This window comes from Candoia aspera, chromosome 7, assembly GCF_035149785.1.
Source record: "Candoia aspera isolate rCanAsp1 chromosome 7, rCanAsp1.hap2, whole genome shotgun sequence".
In the NCBI taxonomy this organism is placed as follows: domain Eukaryota; kingdom Metazoa; phylum Chordata; class Lepidosauria; order Squamata; family Boidae; genus Candoia; species Candoia aspera.
In genome coordinates, this window is record NC_086159.1 from 31,451,837 (window position 1) to 31,476,587 (window position 24,751).

At 40.7% G+C, this 24,751-nt stretch overlaps 1 protein-coding gene across 1 annotated transcript; it reads right to left on the reverse strand.

Moving 5' to 3' along the window:
• Positions 1-505: 505 nt before the first annotated feature.
• SHISA8 (shisa family member 8) lies at positions 506-24,156 on the reverse strand. Its single transcript, XM_063308734.1, has 4 exons — positions 23,597-24,156; positions 3,977-4,104; positions 2,063-2,212; positions 506-1,279 (listed from the first exon to the last, which is right to left on the reverse strand). Exons 1-4 carry the CDS (start codon positions 24,154-24,156, stop codon positions 918-920), a joined length of 1,200 nt encoding a protein of 399 aa, XP_063164804.1. The 3' UTR covers positions 506-917.
• Between the last annotated feature and the right edge of the window lie 595 nt (positions 24,157-24,751).

The window sequence follows — 24,751 nt, forward strand, 5'->3', positions numbered from 1 at the left end:
GTGACAGTATTCATTATTATCTTGTCAAATACTTTACACGAATTTCATAATTTGTTGGGAATTATATGCTATGTTCTGACACAGATCTTTTCAACCCTCTAAAGTAATCCTCTTCAGACTCATAATATCAAGGGAATGCAAACAATGTTCGTTGCATAGAATATTTATATGCAAAAAACCAAAATGACTCGTTAACAAATACCTTTAAACCAAATGCTAGAGAAAGAAAAAAGTGAAGCTAAGAGTGAAGGAAATGATGTAGATTTTCTTCTAATCCTTAGTGCTTCCCTTTCAGACTGTTAATCTATTTTTATATATTATTACATTTATATCCTGCCTTTATTTTGTTTTCGCCCAGAAATTTAACCACATAGAAACTTGAGAAGAAATGTAGTATAGAGCAAATGTCCAAACATTGATACAAATACAGATTAATTATTGCATGAGTTATTTTTGACTTTTGTTGGAGTATTGATGGCTGTTCTCACTGGGGGAGTGGGAAGGGAGGAAACATATTATTCCCTCTTTGGATGCGCTTCCATGCAGAACAGTAGTGGAGTCCTGAAGGCTTCCTGATGCTCTTGATGATTCTGGTATGAGTGTGATATGATGAAAAGGTGAATGAGAAACAACAGTACTGCATCAAACAGTGGGGTAGTATAGGCATGCTGGTTTCGCCATGCATGCTAACCAAGTTTTGTCAGAAGACAGATTGCCTCATTGAAAAGATGAGTTCTGTTACAATTGTAGAGTACCATCAGTTCTGGCACACATTCTGCTTTTCTTTATATCTTCTATGTTTCCTTCCAGAACCTAGCAGTGACACACTGAGGGAAGCAACTCCTTTCCAGGCTGTCAGGCCCCACTCCATCAATTGCTTCAAAGGGGAGAATATAGGAATGAACAATAAATCCATCCTAGACAGTGACCTCAGTCTTGCTATTAGTGGAAAAGAGCCGTTGTTGCTGGGCATAGTGAGTGGGTGTTTGGCTGAAGACCTCAGGCAGCTTCTCAATACTGAACTGACGCCTGGTGGCATAAGCTTGTCGCCGAAATTCAGGATGGCTGTGATCCCAGCCCCCTTTGAAGACAGGGCTGCCTGCATTGGGTTTCATCACTTTAGTCTTCTGTCCTGGTGTCCCCAAGCCAATGAGGGCACTGCCATCTGGAAAAGGTGGGAAATCATTCTGATGTAGCATCAGTGGAGAAAATGACAAGGTGCCTGTTGATGGCATCTCCATCATGGGAAACCTCTTGTAGAATTCTTCTGGGGCGCTTTCTACAGGGGAATATATGGCGTGGGGTGGGGAGGGAATGAAAAACAATTCTTAAGTTGATAGAGATTCTGGTGGCTTTTCTGATGGCTACCCTCCCTAGTTCCTCCACTTTTTTTGCTGTTTGCCTCTCTTGTTAGTGTCACAAGCGGGTTAAGACTGTTATAATTAATTTAACCAATAATTAAATTCTTCAACTGATTTCCAGAAATATGACAGCAGCTACAGCCTGACCTACTCATGGCAGGTGTGCCATGGCTTAGCCACTTATTGCTTAGAGTGTATAAAACTCATCCAAAGAGGGAGGAGAAAACCCACATGTACAGGTGCATAATGTAATGATTAATATGTGTTAAAGAGCAGCTAATAAACATTAAGTATAACTGGGAGCACCTCTTAGTCATTTCCTGTGTATTCAACACCCCCACTGAAGTAAGGCTAACAGGCACACACTCTTTGCCCTGTTCAAGCCTTTTTCATGTCTCTAGAATTGTTACATGTTTAGTTCTAGCTGTTGTTTTTTCTTCCCCTGTAATCAGGGTTGTCCTTTCCTTCCCACCTCATCAAATCCTCTCTGACATTAGTGAAATTCAGCAGCTACAACCCAGCAGAGTGGAATGTCAACAACAATGAGGTGATGTCATTTTGTGCACTGCAATGGGGGCGAGTGTGAAGACAGGGAGCTTCAGCCCCAAACATTAGGGTGGTTTTCCAGTTCTCACTGCATTCAGTCCAAATTTTCCAATGCTATCTTACTGAGCAGGACATGCAAGCACAATGGCACCTACCTACAGCCTTGAGAGTTGCATACTTGGCATAATCTGAAGCCTGGTTAGGCAAAACACTTGTCATTTGCAGCTGATTGTTGTGTGAGTGTGAAAGCCCAATCTGTGAGACTGTGGAGGAGTTGACCACAGCATTGTTCAGGTGCTTCTGGTCTGAAGGTGAAAAAAAGGATGGCAAGTAGAAACTTAAATAGCTCACCTTAAGTAGGTTACATGACATTCTCCAGCCCCTCAAGCAAGTAATGCTCATCTGCTCCCCCTTTAGTTACACCATGGTCAAAGGTGATGGGCAAGGGGCAATGGGAGGAAATAAGAAATTGGCATTTAAATACCATGGGCAAATGAGAAAGGAAGAGACAGCTCTGCAGCACCGCAACTGAGGCAGGGGGGGGGAAGCGGGGCATGTGCCCCGGGTGCTGCGCTGGGGGGGGGGCGCCAAAATAGGTGCAGAATCCATGTTTGCCCTAGGCGACACAGACCTTAGTTGCGGGCCTGCAGCTCTGCCCAGCAGAGAACTGAGTAACAATAATAAGAATGCCAAAGAAACAGTAGCACACCACCCCTTTTTGTACAGTGTAAATAAGAAGACACGCCCCCCTGCTTATTAGCAAGACAGAGATTTTAAGCATATATTATTTGGACAAATTGGATCTTTGGCTAGAGACTGTTTCATTCTGGCAGATATCTATCTATTTATCTATTTATCTATTTATCAAATTTGGTCACTGCCCATCTCACTCAAAGAGCGACTCTGGGCGGTTTACAATAAAGCAAAAATAAATACTAGTTAAAATACAAGTTAAAATACAATAACACAATATTCTTAAATAAAAATATAATCCAAGACATAGATGTTAAAACATTCTTGAGTTACGGGAGCATCCTTAGGGTGCTAACCACCCCCAGAGTTGGTTACCCCTCCTCGCGCCCCTTGTGAGATGGCAGAGCCAGGTCTTCGCCCCTTTCCGGAAGGCCCAGAGAATGGGAGCCTGCCTCACCTCTGGGGGAAGAGTGTTCCATAGGGCAGGGGCAACGGCAGAGAAGGCTCTTCCTGGGCCCTGCCAATCAACATTCTTTCATGGACGGGGTCTGTAACATGACTTCTTTGCTTGACTGGGTGGGATGGGTCGATGCAATGGGGGTGAGATGGTCCCTCGGGTAACCTGGACCCATGCCATGTAGGGCTTTAAAAGTAATGGCCAACACCTTGAATTGGACCCAGAATATAGTCACCTCTGGATGCATGGAGACTGACTTTGTTACCCATTCCTATGATAATAGGCTGCATGTCTCTGCAGGAAAGACCAACCTTCTCCTGCTCCAGAATGTCAGAGATGCAATGATTAAGGGGCACACCTACTGCCAGGTCTTCCCTAACAAACACTCCTTGTCAAGTACTTCTGAAATGTACTCATTTACTCGTGGATATGCCAACCATAGCAAGAAGGCCAACAGGTGCAGTACAACTACTGTGTTATGGATGAACTATAAAAGCTTATACTTTTTGTTTTGATATGTTGAGATGGCAATTTGCAGAATTCCAAGTCAGTGTGGCTTTGTTGTCTGGGAATTTCATATACCAATTAAACAAAAAAAGTTAAAGTTCCACAAAGTTCCATTTGCCTGCTTAGTACAGTGAGGTGGAAGGAAGGGAGAGCATGGTATAGGCATAGGGATGACATTCCCTTTTTGGACTCCCTATTCTCTAGAACAGATGTTACATGTTAATCTCTGGGTGCTCTTTCCTCTATCCCAGTTATTATAAAATGTCATCCCTTCTAACTCTTATGGCAGATAATCAGATAAATAATAGAAATGCAGGTAATCTCTGCATTTCTAGACTCTCTTTTGTCTTTAGCATAGATATGGGTGGATGCATGTGTGAATGTATGGAGATGGGGAGGCAGATTATTTTACCTTTGCTACTTGTGGGAGATCCCCGAGAAAGGCTGTCACCAATCTGGACCTGCACACTGCTGATATGGCCATCAGGCAAGTGATCAGATGAGCTGTGACCAGGCTGCTTTAGGAGATCCGTGAGTGTTCTGGAAAAGGTGCATGAAGAAGTTACTTGGCAACAATCACAAGAAAAGATCCTCACTTATTGGTGTCTGCTTTTTGTAGCATTGTTTAATAGTGTCACCAAGGTGCACTTGCTGTCACCTGGGCACCCAGGAAATATTTGGTATGGATGGTATATTTTCTTTGCACTTGAATCTACATTAGAAATGTTTTAGGAGGATTTTATGAGAGCCAGTTTGGTGTAGTGGGGAAGGCACCAGGCTAGAAACCAGAAGACTGTAAGTTCTAATCCCACCTTAAGCACAAAGCTGGGGGACCTTGGGCCAGTCACTCTCTCTCAGCCCTAGGAAGCAGGCAATGGCAAATCACTTCTGAAAAATCTTGCCAAGAAAACTGCAGGGACTTATCCAGGCAGTTTCCAAGAATTGGACACAATTGAACGAATTAAAAAAAAAAAAGAGGCTTTTAAGCAGAACATGATGACCACCTATCAGGATGTTGCAAAGCAGATCCCCTACCTTAATTTATGTATTGCTTTTCCTTTAGGAAGCTCAAAAGGTAGACCATGGGGTCACCCATCATTTTTATCTTGACAATGATATTGAGAACTAGCCTGGGATGGTAATTGCTGAGTGCTGCTGAAGGGTTACTTCTTTATCCTTATCAGAATGGATGGGAGGAGAAAGGCTCCAAGGAAAAGCAGCTCTCCCTTAGGACTTTTGGCTGTTGGAAGTGGTTAGTGGTAGACGGAATGTATAAAGAGAGCAAATTCATTTCTGTCTTATTAAAGAAATTATAGAAAGGGATGTGCCAGATTTTTTTTTTATTTGAAGTGTTTGGTTTTCACTATAGCTACATACTTGTATTATCATTTTCCCCAAATGTTGCTCTTGGATGAAAATCAATACAAAATAAAATAACATACATGAACATTGTTTGAATTGCTTATTGAAAGCTAATACCTTGAGGGCCATGTCACTGCCAAGGCCCAGCCTTGATTTTCCATTGTGAACTGATATCTGAGAGTAAAAATGTGAAAAGAAATATTATATGTGGTCTGCAAAAATCCAGTTGACCACTAGGTGGCAGTTAAGAGATATAGAAAATGCTACTTGGCTCCACCTGATAGTTGTGTGGCTTTTGAAACCCATATATGATTGTGCATAATTTCCCCTTTGGTTGAGGAGGAGGGACCCATTTCCCATTTTAAAAGGTAGTAGTAACCTACTTGTGAAGAATTAACTTTGGAACCAAGAGGCATCTCTGGGAACACATTGCTGAAAACTGGCTGGGAAAAGAGATTGGGTGTGTCAGGAAGCTAAGAGAAGGATATGAGGCAGAAATATATGCTTCATCACAACACAATAGCCATGAACTGTGTGATAGATCTAAATCTACATCTCCCCAGTCATAACCCAATACAGTATAACACAATCTAGTCTACATAATCTAGTCCACTAGATTGGCTAGATTCACACAGCAATGAACTAAGGTTTGTTTAACAGTAGTTTGATGAACAACCACAATTGACTGGGTTCATATAATATACTGAGCCATAAATTTTGCTTTACAAACAATGATGGCTGGTTCATGTAGTAGGTTTCTTTTTTTATGGTAGTCCTTCAGGTTTGAAGAAGACCCGCTGTTGTGTAGAATTGTACAAAATAAAACCTATGCATGATGGAGTTTTAAGTGGAACAGCTGTAGCACAGGGGCAGTCCCACTCTCTCGGCATAAGAGACTTTAATCCAGTGGCAGGGAGAACCATTACAGCTGGAGACCTCTCCTGCTGCAGTGGATGACCAGGACGTCTAAGTGTCTTGTGGTGCTCTTAGTACTCCATGATGCCTGCTGGGTCCGCCTTCTTGATTGATGGACTGTTAATCAATCTCCTCCACTCAATCTGCCAGGGCCAGACTTCACATGCTGGGATAGACAAATCCCCTATGTCACTGATACTCAAAGACCCATTGGCTACCCTCACCAGGTGTGGCCCATCTGCCAAGATGGTTTACTGGGGTGTGGCCACTGCGTGTGTAACAGCTGCTTGGAACCACAGGTAAGATCTGAGCACCAGGTGGGGACCAAAGGTGAACGAACAGCCCTAGAAAGGGCACAGCAGGCCCCTTCACCAGAGGTGCTACCCCTCCCTGGACACCCATACACCCCTATGCAGTGGGTTAACCCAATTCAAACCAACCATGTTACAATGATATACAGCACTTCGGTGCTAAATAATAAGTCCAGCACAGTGCTGCATAATTTTCAGGGCACTTAGGAAATGAGCTGCATATCAGCCTCCCAAGAAAATGGTGACAACTTGCAAGAGACTGTTTGAAAGAGGAATAAGGTAAACTATTTGAATACATATATGGGGAAATTCTGTATTGGAAAGATATCAAATTGTCTTAAAAGGATCTGTCTTGAATTCTCATTTCACGTTCCCTTCTATGACTTCATGTTTTCAATAGGTGCTAATCTGTAGTCACTAGGAATTGAACTCCACTTGATACTTTACCTAATTTTAATCAATGTTGATACAGTGTTAGGCTACAACTGGAAGGACAGAAGTTCAAACCTCTCTCCTGCCATGAAGTGCTCTTTGAGGCAGTCACTAACTCTTGACCTCCTCTCTCTTTCCTCATAACATTGTTGGGAGCAAACATGAGAGTCTGTACATCCTGTTGGGCTCCCAGGAACAACCAAGCAGTGGGGGAGGCATAAATGTAATAAATAATATTAAATTGAATCAGTCTGTGACTCACATTGCTTGCTTTCAACTGGCAAGGATTTTTGTTCCTGTGAAAAATGAGAATTGTTTGTTTCACAGTGGGGGAAGCTCTGACTGTTTGTTTTCTGGCAACATTTCAAAATTCCCCAAGGAAGAATCTTAGGGACTATAGAGGGCATCTTCTCCATTCCTGGGTTCAAGACAGGGGCCTTGCAGCTGCAGCATCCCTGATGGGTGTCCACCCAGCCTCTGCAGAGATACCACAGCAGACCACATCTTATCTTCTCATACCCATCTGTACTTTTGGTTTCTTGGTAAGCTTAGCTTGTCACTAACCATATGCAAGCCAAGAATTGATTGCATTTGACCAACACAATCTGGCTACTGAATTAACCCATTTTCTGCTTTCACACAATACTGAACCATAAACAAAGTAAATGGCCTGGGTACCTATGACATGCTAAGCCCTATAAACCAACCAACCAACCCCCTAAGCTTAAACTCATCAACTTTACCCACTGTGTAAACTATGCATTTGAGTGTCCTAGTTCAAACGTGCACAAAAACAGACCTTCTGAGACAAAACTTACATATCCATTCTGCATTTGCTAATGCAAGTGGATTATTTTCATGCAGATAAAAGAGACCAATGTAACTGGCAACTCTTTCCCGCTCTCAAATTCTTTCCTGTGAATTCCCTGCACTAACTACACAATAGACTTTTCCCAGCAGCAGACCTGAGAGTACAGCTCTTCTGAATTGAAAACAGCTCTCTCTTTCTCTTGTTTATTGCATGCATGTGTGGTGAAGTACACTGTGACTCCCCTAACACCCAGATATGTGTTTTTAGGAAGTCTGTACAGACTTATTTTTTCTAAGAAATAGCTGAAGTCACTCTACAAGGGCACATCAAGGAATTCATAAAAATGTGGTTCAGATGTACAGGTGGTACTAGACTTACAGACCAGCTGAGGAATCACAAGCAACCACATGCATGTACATGTTTGGACATCTGCAAAAGAACTTACTGTAATGAGTTGTCATGTACTGATTAAACAACTTATATATGATCTCCCAAAAAATGACCCACCGCAGAGGGCCAAGTAATCATGACCAATCCTTCAAACCAAAAACTGGTGTCAGCATCCTAGGGTTGGCTAATAAGCCTGTGAAAGCAAGCCAGTATATGAACAGTCAAGGCCCTGTGACAAAAAAGTTGTTACAATCCATGTAAATCAGTAAACCACCTTGATGCAGGCAAAAGAAGGGACCTAGGGTGTTAAGTTAGAAAGCAAGATAGTTAAGGAAAACCAAGGAATCACTCAATCCCTCAGAGTGTATACCTCTCCTCTGTTTCAGGGAAAATATTTTCCACACCAACCTTCTTACTTAGGAGATTTTGTTGATAGGGAGAGATTTTCTTCTTTGAGTGTATGCACATATATACTGCCTTTAGTTTTCCTATTTATTTAAATATACTTTCCTTACATACCCACATATATGTGGTGCATCTATGCACACATCTGAAGAGGACATCTCTCCCATCCAGGGGAAAAAATAGAGCTCTCTGGGCCCCATGGCAAATTTCTCAGATGGGGAACCTTAGGTCTCATTTCAAGAGCTAGAGGCAGCAGACCTGCTCTGGTGCCTGGGGCTTGGACAGAAAAGCCAGTCTCAAGGAGGCACAGCAAGGACAGCAAGTTCAAAGACCTTCCCTGAGGGAAGAAGAGGTGCTGGCAGGTTGTGTCAGTTCTGTGGTCAGCAGATGGGGCTACAAGAATCTGGATGACCACCAGACAGCAACAAAGAGTTTTCTATAGATCTTTACTGCTCTAGTGGGCTCTTTTCTCAGTATGTGCTGAGTCTGCCACACTTGCCTGCAGGCCTCTTCCACTTGCCAGCCCACCCTATCCATCATGTCGCCCTAGGCAAGTGCCTTGGTTCCTGTGTGGGCTACACTGACCCTGCAGCAGATCATGACCATATTTGGGTATTTTTTAAGACTGAAGGCACAGCTGGCCCCAAGACAGCTGCCATACCTGCCTTGGCTGTATTAATGCCACTGCTCTCTGCTGAGCTAAGCAGCAAAGTTGATGTGAAAAACATAGGGACTGTCTGGGACAAAATAGGTGTAGACTGCTGGACTTGTGCTTCTTGTCTTTCTCTTTTGGGCCATGGGAGTTGAGGGGGAAGCTGCTTCTTCTGGGACCTTGGGAAGAAGACTTACTGATTGACAAGGATTTAATGCTAGGGCATTTGTTGTGCTGAGCTAGACTTGAACTGAAAGGCACTCCTATTTTAATGAGGTTTGCTCATCTCTTAAACTTGTGAACTGATCTAAACTGGCATAGGGGAGGAAAAGTTTGTATCATCTCTGTTTAGCTCATAAATAAAGCTAGAAGAAATTATATGGGGAATAACAGACTGTCCATCAAAGAAACAGTAAATATCTAACAGCAGAAGATGACATTGCCTTCAGCAGGTCTTCTTTGCCTGCATGGTTAGAGCTGAAACTGGTCACAGACCTCTCATGAATCACTGCCAGATGAGTGGAGAGCTGTTGGCAAGCAAGGGTACAAGGAAGGGCATAATCAGTACTGGCACGGAGTAGCAGTTTACAGACTAGTGCTTCATGCTGACTTTTGAATTATGAGGTTGGGAGAGTGCTCTGCTAGGGCTGAGGAGAAGAGATCAGGAAAAATATCCTTGAATTCAGAGGTATGAGTCACATTTAAAAGACATTAGAATTTAATAAGTATTCAGAATAATATTTCACATTTTACAAGCTATTTTTCTAGCCTTTTCACATTAACCAATTATACTAGAATTCAGTCCTGGTTGTGCTGATAAAAACTCCTGCCAGCATGATAATATATTCTCCTGATTCTCACTGCTGTCATACAAAATATATTGTTCGTATGACTGAATGGGTAAATATTTTGAGGGCATTGATTGGCTATTCATTAACCAATGGCATCTTTATCCTATCTTCCTTCCAGGCATGTTCCTCATGACAATGTATTCTGAGCACAGGAATTTACCACTGACAATCAAGGTTAGTCTGTTCAACTGAAATACCTCCCTCAAACAAAGAGGGAAGTGACACAAAAAAGCATTAAGGGAAAAGGCATGGGCAATATGGAAAACAGCAGAATATAGTTAAATTATGTATAAAACATGGTCTGTGGATGTGACAACGGCCAGAATCATGGGAATAAGATATAACATTCCAGTTGCCAGGCCATACCAGTGATGCTGTGAAGAGCTAATGAATTAAGGGTCATTGGGCTTTCATTGAGCTAATGGTATCAACTTCTTAAAGCTCATTTTGATTAACTGCAAAGACAATTACTTCATCATTTACCCATTATCTCTGATTAGTTGAGATTGCACACATGGGGAAAATGGAAGAGGTGCTGGGAATTCTGGAGCAAGACTATCAGTGGTAGAGGAAGAAAGAATGTGGCAGGAAGGTGTAAAATCAGTAGGAACTTAGTATCAACACAACTGGACTTTAATCTGATGGCTGGATGAAGACCATCATGAGTCCCGAATTTGTAGACTATACTTAGTCTTTATTCCAGTTTTGAATTTATAATCAACATTGTACATTTCAGCTGTGTTTAGATGACATTTGTTGTTGCTGCCTTCAAATCAATCTTGACAACTGGCAACTGCTTGGACAAATCCATGCATTTGTCTGGGCAACATTTTTGGAAGTAGTTTGCCACTGCCTTCTTCCTAGGCTGAGACAGAGTGACTGGCCCAAGGTCACCCAGCTGGCTTTGTACCTAAGGCAAAACTGGAACTCATGGTCTCTTGGTTTCTAGCCTGGTGCCATTATCCAGTACACCCAACTGGCTCTTAGATGACATACTGAACCACAAACTAGCCAACGCATTGTCTAGTATGTTGTGTGGACCCAACCCGTATTATTCAATGTGCTGTGCAAATTCAGAAAATTGAATTAAATGAGCGGGAGAATTAAGCAGCTTAATTTAAATAAGTCATGAAAATCCTATCACAGAATCAAAGAAAACTATATTGCAATAAAACCTCTATTTAAGGCAACTAATTTTTCATGCAGTGGACCAAATTTCTGCTACAACATTATGCAAATGACCAAAATCCCTGCAATACCATATTCTTTCTTAAATGAATGTTCCTGCACAATGGATATCACTCCTTGCACTTAGTCCATTAAAACAAGGTTTCACCTTATATTCAAACCAAAGAGCTAAGGTATTGTGTCTAGTTGAACATTTTTCATATTTTCTTGGGAGCAAAAAAATTTAAATCCCACTTCACATATTAACTGTGAAGGATCCTTTATGCTCATTTAAGAGGCTGCTCATCTGTCCATGTTCTTCATCTCACAGTATCCACAGCTTTGTTCCTCTACCTGTACAGTATGTTGAGTGGGATCCCTGCACAGGTGAAGCCCACATGTGTAAAATTTCCTTGTGTACAGGAACTGCGAACAGGGTTGTGAAAGCTACATAAAATCAGAAGAAGGAAGAATATGTTATCTTTATGCAACTTACATATGAAAGGGATTTAATATATCAAATTAAACACTATTTATCAATATATGTCTTTGCTATGATTCTAGCTCTTTATCTTACTCTTAAAAGTCCATTCAATGCACTCTAGGAATTGGTCAGTATTTTTCTATAACTGGAGAAGAAAACAGGTTTATTCAAAAGGACTTGTTTATATAAAGAAATCTGAATGGAATACATCTAGCACATCCCTTAGCAGTGAATTCAGAATGAAATAGATTATTTTTATGCTTCTGAGCACACAATCAATAAATGCAGAGAAGGCACAGCATAAGAAAAGGCAGAAACAAAATACTACAGCTGTTCCTCTTTTAGCAACCATAATTGGGACCAGCAACTCAGTCATTAAGTGAAGCAGTTGCTAAGTACAACTGTGACTGTGCTTATGATCTTACTTCAGCTTTCCTTTGCTTTATAGACCAGCAGAGGTCGTAAATGTAAGGACTGGTCATAAAGTTACTTTTTCATCACCATCGTAACTGCAAATGGTTGCTAAATGAGAACTACCTGTATTCAGAAGGAATCACTATATGTGATGTGCCCAGAACTTTGGTGATTTCCTAAGGTGTAGGCTCTGAGCTAGTCCATGCTCTAATCTAGCCTTAAAGTTAGTATTTAGTATTTAATTACTTATTTGGAAAGTCCTCTAATGCTTGAGCCAATACTGCACCAATATGAACAAAATGAAGCTACTATGTTCATTTCCCTACTGGTTTGCTTTCCATTGAATCCTCAGCGCTTGTAGAGAGATTCTTCCCAGAATCACCAAACTGATTTCCAGTGGCTGCCTGAATTAGCAGTTGTGGTTTATATATAGCCTTCCTCTTGTCAGGCAGCTATGTGCACTCCTGCCTTATGCAGAACAACCATTCCACACTCTACCACTGATCCAATGTGGTTTTAGGGAAAAGCTCTGTCTGGAAAGTGGTACAAGGTGCTGAGCACAAGAAGATAACATAAGCCACAATATTAAGAACCCAATCAGAAGCCTGATAAGTCTTATCGATGTGGACTGCGAACCCAGGATTGGTAATCAAAACCCTGGAAAAAAGGGAAAATCTGGCCTTGCTCACTTTCCATCATTGCTCTGCCCACCGTGACCTTCCTTTCCCCCCCAAATTAAGCACAGTTTTACTTATGAAAAGGCTGCAGGTAAAGAACCCACAATTCTGCTGTGACATAGGGAGGAAGCGGATCAAGAGAATGAACTTTCCTATCAGAGTTAGAGATCCTGATGACCTTATGATGTTGGATTCCAAGTCCCATCTGCCCTGGATAACAGCACAGAATAATGAGAACTGTAGTCCAGCTATATCAAGAGGGCCATTGATTCCTGACATTGTGCTTTCAGGAAAAAGCTTTAATGGGAACCCAACCCACATTCTCTACACGTATCTAAAGCACTGGATCAAATTACTTCCCTTTGTCTGTTGCTATGTCTTCTGAATCCACTTTTTTCCCAGTTGGAGAGGATAGTTGTTATTATATTCCTTTTATTTCACAGAATTCCCCAAACATGGTGCCCCTCCAAGAACATGGCACCTTGCACTGAATTTCTTTGAGGAGAGATAGAGACATCATGTCACTACCAGCCAATCAAGCCATTTCCTGGGGCGGCTATACTGTGCTGCTGAGTTCCAGCTAAGCATAATATTAGGACAGATATAAAGATACAGGAAAATTAACTCTCATTAATGAGCCGGGGGAAGGGCACTGAGTTCTGTCTTAGCTCTTCTGGCAGCCTCCTTTATGCTCATGTCTTCACCCACGTAAGCAATGCGCCATCATGATGATTTTAAATTGACACCAATATTGCATATTGTTTCTATTTAAATATGCTAAGGAAGAAAATGTTATACAGGGGAACAACTGATCCAATATTATTGTCCTAATCTTAGATCCTCATCCATCCATCCATACTATACGCCTCTGAGCTTGCTTCCTTGAAAACAAATTAAGGATCAGAATGTTTTTAGTGGGCACAGAATATTAGAAAGACAAAGCTGTATTTTCCACCTTCCTCTGCATCTCCTTTATCAGTGCTGTACTTTTAAATCAACGTAACGTAAGAGAAGAGTGAGAATTGTTTGGTATTTAGTGATTAGAAGGAAAAAATATAGCGACCTTACAAAACTACAGGGATCTCTAATATTCTCTGAAAGATATTTCAATTAAAATTAAATTAGCTTTAAGACTACAGAGTGTAGGTATCTCTTTTATTTGTAATCTGGTGCTGATTTGCCCATGAAAATGATCGATCTAAGCCTCTAAGCTGCACGGAAATCAGATCATTGCCCCATTTAGCCCAGGACTGTCAATACTGACACATTTCAATCTTTGGAGCAGTTACCACGCTCCAAAGTAGCATGCAAGTTGGAATGTAATTATCCTTTATATTTCACACTGTTCTAAAAATATACCAAATTGTGTTCAAAAATAAGTTGTTAATTATAAGTCAATTTAGAAATATGCAAATTGATGAAACTTATTTAGAAATGTATTTTGGGAATATACTTTCAAAATATTAATTTATGTCATTTTAAATGGTTTTTGAAAACCATATTATTTATAGAGCTACTTTTCCTGCTGCACAGTGTTTATTTTCACTCTTTCTATTTTATGACCTACAGGGAATGACATTCTGAAAAACACAGACATGTTACCCTGTGAACAGCATAGAAATGGCAAAACTGATTCCATTCTGAACACTGTCACTGAATTCAATCATTGAATTTTCATCAGATCAAATTTTGAAATCATGAGCACCATTCATGGTATCATGGATAGAAATTTTGGGTTGGTCCACATTTTTAAGCAAATGGAAAAGTGTTTGACATTTCCCAGATTAATTTGCAGGCAGAATACAGATGTTGACTCTGCAGATCTTCAGAGTTTCTCAAGGAAGTCTGTGGCCCAGAAGTTCTGTGTAAATATGTATGTATTAGGGAAAGATGCATATATAATATGTATGTTTCAGAAAGTTCTGCACAAAAAATCAATTCAAATTTGTTTTTTTAACTGCACGATCATGTAGAAATGTGATTGAATGATTGAGTCATTTGAAAACGTGTTTCCTACCTCACTACTTACAAGTTGCTGTTCCTCATTCAGCCAGTACCACAATGTACTTTTATTCACTTTAGAAATATATTATAATCCACCCCACAGTCATACCATCTGCTTGGGAGACTGGTTGTCAGTCCTACCACCTTTTACTGCTGGCTTTTTGGCTTGCACTACTAGGCCACCTGGCTTGATCCCAGCTGCATCCCAGCTTTCCAATCCTTATTTGGACATTAGCAATAGCTACCACCATTTCCGTCTCTGAACAGATGAATTCCACACATGGCCTAGAGGGTGCCAACATCTAGTCCCTGACAATAACAAAATTTTAAGGACTTCTTTCCTTTACCTGCAAAAGGTATGCCTTAGGAACCCAGTACAGAAGATAATATAGTTCTGCAGTAAATACATTACCTGTGTTCTGTAAACAATACTGCCTTTTTCTGAGAAACAAACAGAGATTCTAAAACCCAGAGCTGGCTGATAACTTTTATCAGGAACAAGCAATATGCCTGAAAAGGGTGTGCAACCTTTTGAGTTCTCCACAATTCTTCTTTATCAGGTGTAGTTTGAAAGCAGAAGGAGGAGGAGGAGGAGGAGGAAGAGGAGGAGGAAGAAAAAGCTCAGAACACACTGAGTACTTTGGGGGTTTTGGGGGTTTCTGAGGTTAGCTGAAAGTTGTTCCAAGATTGGTGATAATTATCATATAAGTGATAATTATATGCCTAAATGGTCTTAGAAAACTCTGTATGTTATTTTGCTTTATGCAGAGCTGAACTCCATGAAGAACAAGGAATGCCTGACAATTAAGTCCACCATTAGCTGAGAATCATTCTCTCTCAATGGTTATGGAAAGTAAGGTAGTACAGTATTGCCTTTTCTGGTTCTATTGAAAATAGTTGCACTTGTCACCCCGGAATTCAAATCTGGAACTCAGAATTGTATCCTTTGTATAAACATTCATTATGTTAACACCATCTTCAAGGCAGACACTGTATGCATAACAAATGTTATTCCATTTTTGTAATGCTGTATTAGAAAGAGATACTGGTAGTCAGCAAGACCTTGCATCATCCATATTTTCTAATACAGTTCATATTTTTTGAAGGCTAGGCTGATGATTTGGAATGTTTAAGATGCATATTTCTAAGAATTCTTGAAACTTTTCCAAAGATAAATTAAAATTGAAATGAATTTCTGCAACAGACTTCTTAGGTAGCTTGTGATCTGACATTTCTATGGCAAAGCCTTTAGTATTATAAGTTGAAATTTCAGGTACTGATAATCTTCCTAATGTACTGCCACTTCTTCATCACATTTCCAATGAGACTCATACATCCCATTTCCCCACTGTACGATTAAATGCCAAGCCCTTTTTTGAAAAAAATGTAATGTTCCTCTCTCTTTGTACATTTTTTCAACCTTTGTGTCTTTCTCTAACACCAACAAATTCTCAAGAAACCACCAGTATAATTTTTAATAAATGCGGGACAGGATAATTGGATTGAACTGGAATAATTATTGGAATAATTATTTTTAATCCCATTATTGCTTTAAGTGACCTGCATTAAGCCAGAGTGTTTGGGTCACAACAGTTTTGTGAGTGGTCACTATACCAGTATTTTATACATTAAACTGTAGTATAACTGTCACAGTCTGCACTATCAGCATCCCAAAACATGGGTAAAGTTGTCATTTTAGGATCTTGAAAAATATACAGATGGAGATTCTAGTACTTTCAAACCAGCACAATTTTTTCTGTTGATATCTGCATTACCTTATGGTTAATTTTTTAGAAGGTGAACATATTATGGGTGGGGCCAGCCTATTTTAATTCCTTCTTACATCTCCTTTCTCTCTTATTCTCTTATTTTCTTATGCCTTTCTTACTTCTATCCAATGACCCCTCCCCATCACCCTTGAAATCCAAGCTCTTCTGACTTATATTACATTATCACATTATCTTGCCTACTTTGATTTTGGCTATCAATAACAACAACAACAACAACATCCACTAGTTGTTTTGTTGCTGCTGGATGTATGCATTGTAATATGCATTGTGGTTGGTGTGCATTGTTCTGCTGCTTTGTTTGTTTTAAATGCTTTAATCATGTCATGTTTCATAGGTGAAAAGATTTCAATGCAGTACAGAATTCCTTTGCAAATGGGATTATGACAGAAACATCTGTAGAGATGTAATGCATTCAAGAAACAATTCTGCTACAAAATGGTCTATGGCAGGCAGTAGACTGGCTGTCAGGAAAGCATTAGGTACAGATGTAATACAAATGAATGGTTTAAAGCTGAAGCAGAAGAGGCAGAGTAAGTGCTAACAGTTTTATGTCAACAAATAGAGAATAAGGCAGTGTGGGCTACAGTATGTACAATGTCTATATACTTAAATTAAAGGATGGTGCAAAAGAATGCATAAATACCAAATCATTGCACTAATTCTTCAGGCAAGCAAGTTTTGCTTAAATTTTTACAAAATAGAATAAAGCCATTCATGGACAGGGAGATATAAAAGGCTGATTTCAGAAAATGCAGAAAAATATAAGATAAGAGATAGCTAATAAGATGAATAATTGACTGAGCAAGAGAATAAAAATTTACCTTTGCTTCACTAAAGCTAGGTATTTTGTGTAGATCATGACAGAATGTAGAATGTATTAAAACTAATCACTGTGCCAGATTATTCTCCTAAGGAATCTTTACTATGAGTAAGAAGGTTCTTATTCATAGTTTACTTATTCATAGTTTACTAAGAATAGGAACTAAATTTGGAAAAACAGTGATTCAGAATAGGTAATGGAATGAAATAAGAATACATATCCTTCTCATACTTGTTGAAATTACTGAATGAATATATCATAACAATAGCAGAATCGGTAGAGATGACTGCTGGAATTCAAACCAGAGGTGGAACCAAGTTTGAGAAATGCAGATGGCACCACTTTGCTAGCCAAAAGTAAAGAAGATATGGAAGATCTCATTATGAAGTTAGAAATGAAAAGTGAAAAGTCCAGAATAATGTTAAATAATAAGACAAAATTATTTATTATTTATTTTATATGTGACATTAATTAACAGAAATAAAATAATACAATAGTGATTTTTTAAAAATCCGTTCAATCATGTCCAATTCTTGGAGACTGCCTGGACAAGTCCCTGCAGTTTTCTTGGCAAGGTTTTTCAGAAGGAGTTTGCCATTGCCTTCTTCCTAGGGCTGAGAGTGAGTGACTGGCCCCAGGTCACCCAGCTGGCTTAGGGCCTAAGACGGGACGAACTCATGGTCTCCCGGTTTCTAACCTCATGTCTTAATCACTACACCAAATTGGCTCACAATAATGATAATGCCATCAAAAAGAATAATAATAAAGTGAAAAGAAAGAAAGAATAACAAATCCCAATGAAGAAAATATAGAGCAAACTCAGTCCTCAACATGCCATTAAAGCATGCTATATAAAAACACAGTGCTCCATCCTCTAACTTCTACAGTACAAGATCACTTGTCATTTTCCTCGTTATATTAACCTTCACTAAGAAAGCTTGCTGGAACATTAAAAATATTGTGAGCCAAGACACACCACAGGGAGTGGGGTTAATCTAAATGAGAATATTATCTGCACCAGCGGACAGAAGATAAAAATATGGGACTGTGTTTAGGAAGCTTGTTTAACACCCGGTTCTATACTCTCTCACTCTGACATCATTCTTAGCACTTGGCTCATTCTGAGAAATGTTACCCTTAATGCATTTAATTTAATATAAAAGTACAACACAGTATTATCTGAAATAAAATAACTTGTAAAACATGCCTAAATCATGATGATGCTATTTTGATCTTTCCTTTGCCTCTTCTTGCCACCTTGACCCATGCACCTGTCCTTTAGATAGGCTTCATTCCACACACATGTCACCGTACAAATAAAGGACTAGTGATCCCTTACCAGTCAAGGCTTCCCTTGTTTGGGCAACAGTTTATTGTCATCCAGAATTCTGACAACACTGTTAGCAGATCTGGTAGCATTCTCTGGGCCTAAGACACTATATTTATCTGTGTCTTGTTTTGCTTTTTATGATGTCGACCACCCTCTACATTGTTATATCTATGTCTGCAGCAGTTTTCTTTCTAATCCAAATATTCTTAAGAAGCTATAATGTGCTATGTTTGGTTTTAGCTTATGTTGATGCACAAACCCAGCCACTGCGGCATATAACCTCTGACTTATGGCATGTGTAATGGCGGGTGCTGCTTGGAAGTGCAGGCATGCCTGCAAATACAGCAGATTTGATACACCTTACACAACCTCCTGTATCCTCACCTAGTCCTAGGGAAAACCTGTTAGGTGTGCTGCTATCATTTCACTTTTATTCCAAACCAAATCAATATCTGCACCATTTTCCTAGGCAGAAATACACATCCATACAATACATGCAGAACAAAGCAGAAATCAGGATATAAAGTGTGATGGAATGTGAGAGCAACCTTGGATAACAGAGGGAAGAGATGCTGTCTAGGAAACAATCAGATAAAAGGAAAAGGAGCCCGACAGAGGAAACTTAGGAAAGATTGGCCCTGAACACTCAAGCGATAAATAGGGAGGGCGGGAGATTTGTCCTTTCAGACTTGCAAGATTGTTGTCAGTCCTTCCAGGTAAGCCAGACAGGAAACATGACTAGATGAGCTAATTCTACTTTATTGTAAGGCTACATTAACAGAATCTTGCAAGTCTGAAAGTACAAATCTCCCACCTTCCCTATTCAAGTTGCCAAGGTTGAGAAACACTGTTCTACTGTATAGCAATATTTCTCAACCTTGGCAACTTTAAGATGTGTGGACTTCAACTCCCAGAATTCCCCAGCCAGCATGGATGGCTGGGGAATTCTGGGAGTTGAAGTCCACACATCTTAAAGTTGCCAAGGTTGAGAAACACTGTCCTGTAGGTTCTAGAGTCTCATTGGTGGTGGTTATATGTTTTTATTTAAAATAATTACAAGTTAGCTACCCAGGTTTGGCATTAGTAGGGATGTTACTACAGAAATGTGTGAATAATAAAAGTAGAACAGCTGGATTTTAACGTACTTCCTTTTGCTTGCAAAAGAAAGTAAACAAAATTAGTTATTCTACACTAGTTCTTTTGTAAACAACTCCAGATAAATGAAACTATTCATTATTCCAGACTAGATGCTTTCAGGAGTGCTGTAATTAAATCTTTATAGGCTGGGGCTAGATATTTTTGAGCATGGAATTAAATACAAATAGTTTCTGACCTCATTTAATATGAATGATTATTAGGATAAGCTAACAAACGTAAACTATGTATAGCAAGAATTCCCATACTTGGCACCCAATGGATATGCTGGTCTTTAAGCCTCATTATCCCCAGGAAGGATGCGCAAAGTCCATGTTGGGTGGAAATGATGGAAATTGTAGTCCGACATACTTGGAGGCTGCCAAGTTAAGGAAGACTAAATGCAAAGAGTGAGCAAATTGAAAGACTGGTTCTTCCTCATTCTTGCCTGGCAAAAATGCAGGTAATAAACATTTGTTTTGTCCTTTTTTCAGCAGAATCATTTCTCCTCCTCTGCATTATCTACTTCCCCAAACCATACAGGACTCAAGAAATGGAAGGTAAGTTATTGCTCTTTGCATGAGTGTTGACCAAATCATTTTCATTTAAATTTCTATTTTGCAGCCAGACATGTAAAAATGGTGTGGTAACAGTTGCTCGGCAAAGATCCCAATTTCCTGTCATATTAGAGAAACTATATCTAAAATACATGCTTTTCATTTATTATAAAAGCACAGTAGAATAGATATCCAAATAGGCCATAATTCTGCCAAGCATAGAAACATCTGTTTCTTTTTCAAGTTTTAGGTGTTCATTCAAATAAAAACTGAGTTGTGTTAGCCACAGTCCTATCTAAAAGTTGCATTTACTAATTTAGGCCACTGAAATAAGACCTGATTGCAGAATTTAAAATAGCCTACAAACACAATATCCTGTGGAGATAAATGTATCTGGCATTCAGTTTGGAAGCCTTTATTCTGGAGTACAACAAATAGTATTGGTATGTTCACCTGATCTGTAATACATTAGCACCATGTCCTTAGGTGAACATCTTCAGATATTTGTCCTTAAATGGGGCAGCAAAATTCATGTGACAACCTAAGGCCATTCATATTGTTCAGTTTGGATTTAGCATGTTGTGTCAACACAGCCATTATGGTTTGTAAATCACTGTTTATGGTGTTTTGTGTGAACCAATTTGCTGTGGTTACACAAATCATGATTAAAACAAACCATGCTTTAGCCCACTGCTCACTGTGACAACACAGTATTTTTCCCAGGACAGCTACAATTTTATCTAGCAAAACACAGCCTTTTTATCCTCTCCAGAGCCGAGAGAAGCAGTTGCCATTTCTCCACCTGGGGATCCCCAGATCACTTGCTGTATCTTCTTCTATCACTGCCCTCTTCTCTTCCTCTTGGGCTCCCTCAATTACTCACAGTATCTAATTACAACAAATGAGGAAAGAACAAGATTTTATTTCTTCTCTATTGTGCATGCAAACTAACCCTTTTAAAAATTCTGACCTGTGTACAGTGTTCCAATATCTCAGTTAACAGGACATGTCTTAAACTCTGCCTGTCTTAAAAACTACTCCTAGTACAGAGCAGGGGTAGCAGAAAGTGGTGAATAATTATGTTGATAGATCCTGGACTGAAATAATTCCCAGTTGTCTGAAAACTACAACAGACAAGTTTCCCTCTAAATTAGGTTGCTGAAAAAAGAACTCTAGGCTTGGGAAAATTGGAGAGTGGACTTTGATAAGGAGGGAAGTCGGAGTCAGTTCTGAGTTCGTAAAACTGATCAGAAGTTCCTGGGCTGACCCTGTGCTCAAAATCGCCCTGTCCTTAATTCCAAACTCCTGTTTGCCAGCCACAGCTATCTAAGAATATGAGTGATAGCCCTTAGGTTTCACAAGACCAAGACTGCTCACCCCACAAGAGAGATTCTGCCCTCAGAACTGGAACTTATCCCCGACTGTCATTTGGTGTCAGCTGTAAAAGAGTTATGTTTTTGGTGGCCGCTGACCACAGAGACCAGGATTAGGATATCAGGGAAGGACATTGGAGTTGGTTTGGGCTTGGGAATGCTTGGGGAGAATATATTAAGCTTTTTCTTTTTTCCCCCCTCTATGCAAATGGTGGGTACTTTATGGAGGGAAGAAGTACAAAATTACAGAATTGCCTCCCGCTTGAAATCGTCCCAGTTCCCCCGTTTCGTTATTGTTCGTTCTGGAAATCCATTCAGAAGGAAACGGTGGGTGGAAGAGTTGCCTTTTGACTGGCAACACAGGAGCCATCTCTCTGCAAACAGCCACGGACCCATCACCCTCCAACTTGGATTCCTGCAGCAGAGCAGAAGTTACACCCTCGCCTAGAGGAGCGGTCTCGACCGCCGAAGGGCCAGAAGACTCGGGTGAGTGCTCCCTTCGTACGAGGCCCCACGGAAAAGAACCCCTGCAACCGGGTGGCTCCCTTTGCTGTTTCCTGGCGCTACTAAGGTTGCCGCGCTCCCGCCCACTTTTTCGCGGCTGCCCATCCTCTGCTTGCCAGCCGCTCCGAAGGCAGCAGACGCAGGCTGTGCCAGCTGTTCGAAGGACCGCACGGCGCGCGGCGCCTGGGTTCCAGGACCCCAACCGAGCCTCCCTTGCGGGGCCAGGAGGCCTCGGCTTGTGGCCGCAAAGTAAGAGAAAAGCCCGCTTGCTCCACCCGGGCGCAGACATTGGAAAGGGTGGAGATACGGAGGGGAGGGACTCGTCTCCCGCTTCTCTTCCACGCTCTAGTTCATCGCGCCCGACCCCCCACCTTCCCGGTTCCCGCAACAACGGATGAAAGAAACTCCTGAGCATGTTGCTAGGCAGGCTGGGGGAGGCTCTGCACGTGACTCGCAAGACTGCGCGGCGTCGGGAGACGCAACTTTCCCTTTCGGGAGGGACTTTTTTTCACTTGCTGCGGGGCGGCGGGCAGCCTTCTGGGGAAACTCCGGGGCCGGGGGCGGTATCAAAGAAAAGCAAGGAGGTTCTAAGGCGGAGGAGTGGGAGGAGGGCCACATACAGCCCCCCTCCCTTTGTGCGAGGGTGTGTATGATGCAGAAAGAGTTTGCAGCAGTAGGAATGTAAGAACGGCACGGAAATAAGAGAGTATAATAGCGAGTACAGTAGAGCGAAAACCTGGGCAAGGGTCGCCCGCCGACCTGCCAATAGGTGGCACGTTAAGACCCTAAAATTGTTTGGCTTCTTAAATGGCAGAGGTACAGACTCTTAATCCCTGCCCTTCTTGCTTCTATTATTATTAACTCCATTCACTGCATCCACTTCAATTTCCTATGAAGCTTCCTGGCCCCGAGTGGTGGTAAAGCTGGGGAAATGCCTTTCAAACTTTCTCTCCCCCTCCTAATAATTTCGGTTTTAAGGTGCTGTTTGTAGGTTGTTTTGAAATTGTTCTGCAATCCACCAACAATCTGCAAGCATCGTTCCTTATAATAACCAAGACCCCATTAAACATAGACACAGGACCATACAAAACTTACTCAGAGTTTTGTACATTTATGCTTGCCTTAAAACTGTGTGGGGAAATACAGTGTGTTCTAAAGTCCTGACTCTCAATCTCAATCTCTCTCTCTCTGCATTTACTTAATGAAAGCACCAACTTTAATTTCAATCTCATAAATATCAATTAAGGAGTATACCTGTCCTGGTAGCACTGTTCTTCAGGTCCCAAACTTTTCTTTTCACAATGTGCACAGTATGGACATTTTTTTATCTATGCACTCTCCCTTTTAAGAAATATATTTTGCTAAGCTTCGTCTTTGACTGTTGCCATCTATCTGCATGATTCTGTTATCCTTTATAAGGCTCTTCTCTTATCCTATATTCTGAGAATTTGGACATGGAGATAAAGGTAACTGGGAGTAGGGTGGAAGAAAAAAATAAGTATAGACTTTTATTCACTTTGTAAATCTTACCACCCAGAAGGTAAAAATAAAGTACAGGAGAGCATATTTGAATATCTGCTGCTGTGGGAAAAAATTAAAATGAGATAAACATAAGGATTACAGGGTGAAAGTGTATTATAATGCTTTACCTGGACATGGTAATCTCGGCTTGAGGGCTCTGGGATTTCTCCAGCCCCAGTTTGGTGAAGATGCCCACCAGCACCATGATGGCCACCACACCACAGATAATATATACAATCATGTTGGTCTTGTCCCTGGTAGGATTCTGAGGAGTCTCGTCCACTCGAGGTGGTGGTTGGCCTGTGTTGACCCATTCTGGTGTCTCATAATTTGAACAACCACTTTGATCAAGTCTTCCACTTGTGAATTGGCAGCAGAAGCGGTAACCACAGGTCCCACAGCAAAATTTGTAGATTCCTGAATTGCAGTTAAATGGAGGATCCCACTGGCCCATCACATCGTAATAACCAAGGCACCGATCTCCCCCAAGGATGGACTCTGTGGGGGCTACAATTGTGTCCTCTAAGATGGGACCCAATGTGGTATTGCCTTTGACCTCCACCTGCATTTCTGATTCACGTTTCTGAGGATTGAGTGTTCCAGTCCAAACCTGTCCTGGGTCCATCAGAACTAGGCAATAGAATCCAAAAATACACCGTTCCATCTGTATGCCACTCCAGCTCACCATTTAAACTGCTTTCTCTTTCCAAGACTAACTTCCACAATGGAGAAAACCTTGTTTTGTTTAGAAATGCAAGAAAGAATTTTTTTAAAAACTCCACTCAAAAACTAGCAAATGGAAAGATAATACATTTCTTTGTAAGCTACTTCTAGTGGAGAAAAGATAGGTCAACCCCTCGTTTTTTCTCCAAAGCAAACGGCACAATTAAAACAAATCCTTTAGTCAAAAAAAAAAGTGGTATGGGTGGGAGTGTGGTTAGAAGTTGAAAAAAGCAGAGGATGAGAGTAAGAAATCAATATAATCTGTAGCATGATCAGAAGATAATCTCACAATTTCCTGCGCAATCCCAAGAGGTGGAAGATAGGCAGTCCTCCGTCTTCTTTCAGTAGCAAATATTGGACTTCTAATTTCATTTGAAAAGCTGCATTGAAAACCCTCATGGACTATATTCTCATCTTGACTCGAACCAAATCCTGAAAGCAGCCCTTCCCTTTCTTCTTCCTTCTGTCCTCTTTCTCAGAGACACTGTGCTTTCTGGAGGGGAAAAAATCCTTTGCACCACTGAGAAGGGAGGGATTATCAAAGGGAAAGAAAGAAAAAA